At 38.9% G+C, this 9,420-nt stretch overlaps 1 protein-coding gene across 1 annotated transcript; it reads right to left on the bottom strand.

Moving 5' to 3' along the window:
• Positions 1–305: 305 nt before the first annotated feature.
• Positions 306–9,385, bottom strand: CDK1 (cyclin dependent kinase 1). The gene is made up of 8 exons (XM_085309344.1): positions 9,282–9,385; positions 8,214–8,271; positions 6,911–7,067; positions 5,691–5,814; positions 5,105–5,275; positions 4,318–4,481; positions 4,049–4,190; positions 306–665 (listed from the first exon to the last, which is right to left on the bottom strand). Exons 2-8 carry the CDS (start codon positions 8,248–8,250, stop codon positions 549–551), a joined length of 912 nt encoding a protein of 303 aa, XP_085165470.1. The 5' UTR covers positions 8,251–8,271; positions 9,282–9,385; the 3' UTR covers positions 306–548.
• Between the last annotated feature and the right edge of the window lie 35 nt (positions 9,386–9,420).

Below are 9,420 nucleotides of genomic sequence, written 5' to 3'. Positions count from 1 at the left end.
GCAAACCCTAGAACAAGCTTGGCTGTCTGCTTGGCTTAATCTGCAATTCGTCAGCTCAAGCTACTTTAACTTGCATGTCATTCAGCATGTTCATAAAACTATGCTGAAATAAAGCCTAAAGACTAACATTAGACTTCAGCAAATCAAACTTCAGAGCAACTACATACCATACCAAGAATGTGGATTTAATATTTTACAGTAGCCTCCTTTATTGGAGATAAGTGGTTCCTTACCAGCACAGTACAAAAAAACCCACAAAAACAAAAAACACTCATTTTTAGATTCCTTATAGTTTAGAAAGAAGTTCAGTCTTTTTATGGATTTAAAGCTTTATTTATAGAAAGTGTACTGCATTAACAGCAGTAATACTTGCATTGTAGTTGAGTGACCACTAATAGGTTAATATTTACATTTAGATAACACTTAAACCAGAACACACTAAATACAGCCACAATTTTAGAGCAGAAAGACATACATACAAGTTACAGACAGACTTAACAGTAAAAATAATCACAATTATTTCACTCAGGTTGATTTAGTCCAAAGGTCTAAAATTTCTTGATCAGATTAGCTGGAAGTGTAGATTTGTCCAAGTCATCAAAATATGGATGGTTCAAGGCCATTTTGCCAGAAATTCTCTTTGCAGGATCATAAATTAACATTTTCTAGAAGGAAAAAAAAAAAAAGACATTTAGTCCCTCATGAGACAGAAACTTAAGTGTGTACATATCTAACTATATAACCATGATGATAACATAACTAGAAAAAATAAGTTCCCTCTGATGTTCCATGATTTTTTATTGAGTTAGAGTTCCATGAACCACTTAGAATGGTAATAATGCATATCTCAAGGTAAAGAAACATTTATTATCCTGTTCAGAAGACCAAGCCTATACATGCAGTCRGGCACTGAATGCACCGGTCTAGCTTCAGGTCCAGGCAACAGGTTTATTAGTTTCAGCTTCTCAGCTGGTGGAAGTCTTTTAACTTCAGACTGCTAAAACCCAAAATACTTACATGGACAAGTGGTCCAGTATGTTTCTTTAGTCACAGTTAAASAAAACTGATTTGAAATTGATTTTTACTCAGCTTGGTGCAGCTGTCTACAGTTAAAATTACATATAGAGTGATCATTCAGCTACAGAATGAGATCTAGTTAGGAAAGTATACAGGTGTGTATACCAGCYAGAATTGAATAAACATTTCTGGAACTTGAGTTTCTTTGCATTAAGTTACTTTGCTCAATTTAAGATCTCAAAAATAAAGTTGATGGGAGAGAATAAAGGAATGCCAGAGCCACTGAAATAACCTCAAGACRTTAGAGAACAGGCAAGAGATCATGTTTACTATCAGTTTAAAGCAGTATCTACCACTGTAATAATTCATGGAATAGAACCAGAAGCTATAAAGAGGAAAGGTTTGAAATTACTCTAGAGCCAACATGCCATTACATAGCTCTGCATTTGTACATTGACATAGATAATGAAATTAGGGCACATGTCTTACAGATTACGTGGCCCTGAGAAATCCCCAAAAGAGCTCAATAAGCTATTAAAAATTTCAGTTTCCTACCATAAGACCTAAAATTGGCAAAAGTTCCTCCCACAACACAATTTCCCCTTACTAGAACAAAGAACCTTCCAAATTCAAGTTTTCAGGATTCTGTCAGCCAGTTCTCCCCTATCTCTACAAGAGGTAAACTTTCAGGAAAAAAAAAAAAAAAAGGAGAGAGAGATTCAACTTTGCTATTACTTTACCCAGTATTCAGTCGTGACATTTAACTATTCTTAAACTTTAACTTACAGGCATACTTCCAAGTTTAACTCACTGAATTTGCATTTATATTCTGCAGAGTCCTGCCAAATGCAACACTGTTTCTAGATTTAGACCTTTTATGTCCAGTTTTATCTCAAGTGASATGTTCCCATTAGCTACACACCAAAACAGTATCCTATAACATAGATACAATAAGTTTTTGATATTCAAAGACAGAAGCAAATTTCTCTGAAAAGGAATGCTAAAATACTAATACTACAGCACTTCAGCTGATGGATCAGTGACAATTTCTTTGAAGACTCTGGAACAATTTGTCTTGGAACTTCTAATGTCCAATAGATAAGTCTTTTGATGACTGCAATTAAATGCTTTGAAGTGCTGGTGACAGAAGTCACATACCTTACAAAAAATCTTAACCTCATTCAAGTAATTTGTACTTAGATGTCTGAATTTGAAGGAAAAGCAAAAGCAAAATTAAGGGGTTTTGAGTAGAAAGTGTTCTTTTTCTTTTTTTTTTTTTTTAAGAGAACACTATTTTAGTTATTACTTCCGTACCATCTGCAACTTAGTCTACAAAACTAGTAATTAACATTTTCATTGTCATACTTGGGCTTGTGCTCAAATATACGCTTATTCATTTTCATTGCCTTTGAAATTTTACTACTGCCTCAGACTTAAGCACTGTAAGAAACTCAAATGGATCCCAGATGCCTAAGAATCCTAGCTGTTATCAGGCTCAGATTTTATAGGAGGCTTAGATTTCAGTGTTTATGGGGAAGTTGTAGAGATTTTAGAGACATTTAATATGTCTTGAGATTAGACTTGTGCACCACATTAATACCTTTTAAGGAAGTAGTAATTTTTTGCCTGTGCGAAAGCAGCAGACTCATAACATGGGTTTGGTATCATAAAGCCACAACTAAGATCAGATCACCTGGCAGGTCAGTTACATGACAATATTGACAGCATTCACTTGCCTGTTCAATTGATTTCAGTACAATCAGTAGCAACTTACTTCAAACTAGGATTTATCAATGATACCAGTATATCACAAAGGTTTTAAGTTAAGTTAGTTATTTCTATAAGACAATACTGCTACAAGCTTCAAAAAGAATTGTATATTCAAAAAGTTTTGTTGAGTTTGTTAGCATGAAAGATGGCTATGTTCCCACAAGGAAATGAAATGGAAAATTTTAGTCACTTGAGATTATTGGGTAACACCACTTCCTTCAAGATGTTTTGCTATGGCCATGCCAACATGGGTAATAAGCAGTCACAAAAGACAAAAAAGCAGTTTAAGAATGAGACAGCTACAAGGGTAATCACAATACGAGGTTTTCTTTGTAGCAACATGGTTCTGAAACTTCAGCTTGTTTTAAGACACAGAACACCTTCCCCATGTATCTATATAGTGCAGGCTTCTGTAGCTTTAGGAGAGTCAACTGATGAATCACCAAGGCACATCCTCATACATCTAAGCACACCTGAGTGATCTAAATTAGACTGAGGTCAGCACCTGAGTAGGCATAGCTCTAAATGAAAAATCTGATGAACCACCTGTCAAATCAAAGCATAGCATGGTAGTTTAACTGCTTGGCAATGAGAATAAACTCACCCTAGCCACAAAATATACCAGTTAGTCTTTGACTTCAGTGAATTATGTCCAAATTAAAAGGCAGTTGAGTCAGTCACAATGGACCAACTTAAACTAAGGCCCTGCTTTCRCACCTAATCAGTAAAAACAGCTGTTTTCCATCTTCATTAGGTCTGCTAAAACCATCACGATAAGATTAACCAAGATGAGCCCACAAAATTTAATCCACATGCTACCACARAAGAAAAAACACTTCCAACTGAATTCACAGTCATACAGCAACATCACTAGTGTTGGCATTAGGGAAGCAACTTACAGTTTTTGGGCAGGAGCCTTTACTTATATCTGCTGCTTGTAAAAGCACATCCTCACTTTCAAGCTGCACCTGGCTTATTAATTAAGGCAAGCCCCAAGGCATAACTGCTTATTAAGAACAGCAGTGAATAGCCTAGATCAAGTTTGCTTAAACAAACAACAAACTTTGCAAGAAACAATAATGAATTTCATCTGTTAGGTATCAGTTTTGCTAACAGAACTGCCCACAAAACTACTGATAAGAGTTTGAATATCTGCACAGCTTAATTCCAGCCAAACCAGAGTAGAAGAGCTTCAGATATTTTAGTTTTTTGAAACTACCTGTTCAGTTTCCTAGCAAACAGTTTAAGCAAGACTACTTACAGACAGCAGATCTAGTCCATCTTCATCTAAGTTTTTGACATGTGTTCCCAGGCTGCCAGGTTTCCATTTTGGGAAGGTGTTTTTGTAGTCTTGCAGGGATTCCACTTCAGGCCATACCTCATTGTTGGGGGTCCCTAAAGCTCTAAGCATGAATCAGCAATATTAGTCAGTTTAGTTTGCAGCTCTGTGCCTTGTTTTGATTTTTGAGGGTGCACAGTACAGCTGTGCAGTGCTGTGCAAGCAGCAAGGGCAGGTTCAGCCTGACATACCTGAAGATTCTGAAGAGCTGATCAATCTCCGAGTCCCCGTGAAAGAGAGGCTTTTTAGTGGCCAGCTCAGCAAATATGGTACCTATGCTCCATATATCTACAGGAGTTGAGTAACGAGCAGATCCTAGCAACACCTCTGGAGACCTGTACCACAGTGTCACTACCTATTCAACAAGGAAATTCTTATAAGCTTATAGACTCAAGTCGTCTAGGTAACTGCAAATACAGTTGCTTATTTAGTATAAAGGAACATTCACATAGTTCTTTCAGTTAAAGTATGAGCCAGTACTAGAAGTTTTAGTGAAAACACTTCTTTCAGGCTATATGAAAACAAGTGCAACAAATCCCACTACAGTAGTTCCTAGTACAAACAAAGCAGTTGCCTACACTGGTTGCTAAATAGCAGGAAGTACACCTTTAGCACCTAGCTACTAAAACTGAACAAACATGAGCACTGTATGAAGTGAGAAYGTCCTTTCAAGAGAGTAAACAAACTGACCTGTCCAACTCCTTGTTAACAAAACAGGATTCATAAAATGCCTTAGCACCTTAGAGTAAGACATGATCAGGGAGATTTAAATACTCCTTGTTCTCAAGGAGATAGAGGAAAAGTCAACTGTAGCAGACATAGAAAGCCACCAAGTGTCAGAAATGTAATTGTCTGTTACTGTTACTTTATCATGACTTTAAATTCCATGATTTTTTTAAAGCCATTTCATATTAATACAGTTATTACCAGGAAACTAATAAGCTTTATCCTAATCACTGAGAGGATGTTTCAACTCACTTCATGTGTGTACACTCGCACTGGAATTCCAAAGGCTCGAGCCAATCCAAAGTCTGCTAGTTTAATCACTCCCTTGTCATCTATTAAGAGATTCTGAGGTTTTAAGTCTCTGTGTAGAACTCTTCTTGAATGACAGAACACAATACCTTGCAATATTTGATACAAATAACTCTGCAGAAAGGATGAAGAGAAAAAAAAGATAGGAGTTACCTTTACTGCAAATAAAGCATTCTGTGACATAAAGCTGTTTTGTTGCATTAGCTCTCCCCATAGAAGTATGCAACTGAGATCCAAAGTATTACAGATACTGTGTTATTATCAATTGTATAAGATGCCACRTGAAAGTCATTTGGGCTGTTTATTTAAGCATGGTTTAAGGCAATTTAATTTTAGCAACTACAGGAATTGAGAGATTTTTGGAAGCAAAATTAAAGATTCCTCTTATATGTACAGAGGAGGTTATTCCCCAACCTTTCCTTTTCTTCTTTTCAAGGAGTTAATTGTGCCAAAAATAAATAATATTTGGAGACGTTTATAGCTGTGTAGGTCTTCTTTAGATTAATACATTAAAAATTGTCCTCATTACCTTAACACGTGCACGATCCAAATATTGGCCAGACGGAATAGTATCCAAATATTTCTTGAGATCCATGGAAAGGAATTCAAAGATGAGGTACAGTCTTGAATCCTGCATAAGTACATCCTGAAGACTAAAAATTGAGTATACAGTCAACTCCACAGCAAAAATGGATGCTCGTTTCCCTTCTCAAGAAGGAGAGAAGTTGACATTTCCAAGTTTCTAATAAGAAAACTTTAAAGCTTTCAGTCTTCAAAGATGAAGAGATTTAGTAAGCTGCACTGGAGTTTGGGAAGTCAAGTCAACATCTTAAGTAATTAGTGTCAAATCAAGATAAACACCTAATATTCCTCCTCTTAGAGGTCTATTCCATCCTACCTAGTAGAAATCACAGGAAATCAGAGGGAAAAATAATATCTAGTTGCATTTTAACAAGAGAATGGCTATTGGTGTCTAGCTTCCATTTAAAGCTGAATTAAAGTAGTGCCTGAATTACTGGAAGGGGTAAAGGACTCTGCATTAAAATGGGAACCTACCAGGCACAGCAGGATTTGTACATGTTTTTAAGTATCCCTTCCATAATTAATAGATTAAGAGCACATAAACCCAAGCATAAATATATTGAGGCATAATTTAGTTGGAGCCTGGCTAATTCTGAGCCACATGAGATTGAAGGTCTCCATCAAAGAATAAAAAAGCAGCAGTTGTGATCAGTTCTAGGTGTCAAGTACTCACTGATGGAAGTTTCAATCATAGTTCCCTAATGTGTGCCAGCTAAGAAAGCTTTATAATGTAACATTTATATCTCTGCTACAAAACAGTAAGAAAGCAATGGATGACAGACTCGCATAACAACACTAAGGTCATGTTAATCTATTCCAAGATAGCAAGTGAAGTTCAGAGGCTGACTAAAAAGAAAAACATAGCTTTAATAATTTTCCATAAATTATATAGTCTCCATTCTGATAAGGACACAACCTGCAGAAAATTACAGAACTGGCAAAGATTTGTTAGATTCCCAGGAGGAGACTGCAGAAAGAAGTCATAATTTAGAGAACTGACAAATACAGGATTTAGAACTACAGAGTATTTGTTGCAAAACAGGTAACTGTGTTTAGTAGAGAGAGTCCCACCTCACTAGAAAGGAAAAAAAAAAGAAAAGAAAACAATAACACTTCTAAAGAGAAGTGCTCTTCAAAAATTTTAGATGAATACCAGCATATGCCTACCAGACTATGTTAGGATGATGCAGCTCTTTCAATAAGGAAATTTCTCTGATAGCAGTACTTGGAACACCTTCCTCCTCACTTTCTAGACGTATTTTCTTCATGGCAACCACTTGGCCTGTTGTTTTGTGCCGACCTTTATACACAACACCATAGGTACCTGAACAGCAAGACCAACAAAAACATTAGTAACACAACCATACAATAGGTTTTTTTTAAACCATGCCACCCATAAGCAGTATCATTTGTTAGAACAAGGTGCTTAGGAGCATAAGTCTGAAACTTGACTATTTGGAAGACATTGTTGTAAAGTCAAGTACTATTTGAATTTCAGTTTGATTAATTTTAAGGCAGAACTACTGTATTTCTTTATGCCCAAGCAAAGAAAGCATGTTGTGATTTTGAAGTTGAYGCGTCATATTAAAAAAATAAATATCACAATGAAAAAAAAGTAATATTCCCTCTGCAATAAGAGATTCCTTCATCCATTGGTCAGACCTATAGCAATCTCTTYAGCACAGCCAATAACACAAGAATGTAGTGCTATGGGCCTCAGCAGATTGAAACAAGCAATAATTTCAGACAGGTGTGTGGAGGGGGAAATCTATTTTTAAACCATCAGTATTCACAGAAGCAGAACCCTCAACCAAAGTATTCTCTTTTTTTACTGTTCTTGAAGAATGAATTCTTTAGATTAAGCTCAAACAAGACAATTTATTTCAGGAACATTCATACACAAGACTTCAATTATGAAGCACTGGTGTAAACTCAACTAAGTTAGCAATACAACAAGTTTAAGAAGAACCTGCTCTGAGTAATCTACTGCAAATTCCTCCCACCTACATCAGGTTAAACCATTATAAGAGATACCAGCAATATAATCCAAGCAGAACTATCCACAAATCACTACTCCCTACCAGCATCTTCAAATGAATTAAGYTCACCACACAGTAGGATTTCAGGAGCAATTTGTAAACAGTTTCAGAGGCAAAGGAATGGAGGAGCTTCCTAAATTCAAAAGCTAGTTTCTTGTCTCAGAACATTTTTTCCCTTCTTGGGGGAAAACCACATCAGTAGCCATCAGTATGAAGGCAGGTACCTCTCAACACTAATCACCTGTTTCAAATAGACCATAGGAGCTTCCACACAAGGGCAGTCTGAAAGTCTTTATATTTAGCGGTCATTACTTCTGTAAACCACAGATGTGGTCTCAGTAGCTCCACTAATAGCTGGAGCACACAAGGCTTCTGTGATATTTGATAAATCAAACTGCAGAACACAGAGGCTCATAGTTCTCCTTACTTACCTTCTCCAATCTTCTCTATTTTCATGTAATCATCCATTGCTGTTTGATATGATTATCTCTGAAATTACAACAAAAAATAGGGCTAAACAGTTGCACTCCTACTGAAATTGCATCATCTTCAGAAGCTTCTTTTGTATCTTGCTTTAATTCAGATCTACTTCAGAACACTTACAGTTCTCCTCTAAAAAGACAGAGTTGTTTATTCAGGGTTTTAACTAATAAAACTAAATCTCAAATCATTTTTGGACACCAACTCAAAGAAAGATGCTTTGGTGAARAAAACTCCTCCAAGCAACTGAAAAGAAAACACATTCTACTCAGCTCTTCGTAGTTACGCTCATTARTAAGAGCTTTACTATCTAAATCACAAGATTTGACACCAGCAATTTAAGAGAACACCAACCCTGTGTCCTGTGGCAAGTACCCAGCACAGTAAGTCTTCTGAGCTACAAACCTAAGTCATGGTAACCRGGTCTGGCACCTCACTTTCCCTACTGCTCTTAGCCTCCTTCACGTAACACCGCTGAACTTTAACATAAGGTTCAGCGGTACCTAGTGTTATGAGGTACCAACTGTACTGACAGTCACATGTAGATTTTTGAGACGAGGTTTCATAATTGAGGAAACTACTACATCTACAGGGAAGGGAGCTGAGAACTTGCTCGTTAATAACTGCCTAGAAAAGCGAGGTGAGGACCTTCAATTCATTTTCATCCACGCTTTTCCTAGAGAAGTACAGGTCGCATCACCTGGAAGCGGCACTGCGCACCAAAGGGAGAAACCCGAGCGCTCGCCTACCGAGCCGGCACCCGCCGGGCCGGGCCGGGCCGGGCCCGCCGCGCGGGGTGGGGGGCGGCCCGGCTCAGCCCTGGTCCCCTCCACGCCGGGGCCGGGGCAGAGCCACCCTCCCCCCCCCCGCCACGACCGTTGCGCTAACGGCCAAGCGGGCCGGGGTCCCCGCGCCCCTCGCGCGCGCGCCCCGCGCTCCGCCGCCGTAAGGCCCCTCTCCTCCCTGCCTGCCTCGCTCGCTGCCTCCCCGCAGAGCCGCGGAGCGGGGCTGCCCCTCACCCGAGCCGCCGCCGCCGCGCGCCCGAGCCCGCTCGCCGCCGCCGCCGCAAGGAGGTCCCGGCTGGCGCAGGGCCGGGCGGGGCGCATTCGAACTGAGCGCGCCGGGCCGCCGCCGCGCCCCGCCAATGGCGCCGCGCCG

This window comes from Rhea americana, unplaced genomic scaffold (genome assembly GCF_003343005.1).
Source record: "Rhea americana isolate MKP2758 unplaced genomic scaffold, rheAme1 scaffold_296, whole genome shotgun sequence".
Taxonomy (NCBI): Eukaryota; Metazoa; Chordata; class Aves; order Rheiformes; family Rheidae; genus Rhea; species Rhea americana.
The sequence above is the reverse complement of the archived record's forward strand: the minus strand, read 5'-3'. Positions and strand labels throughout refer to the sequence as shown.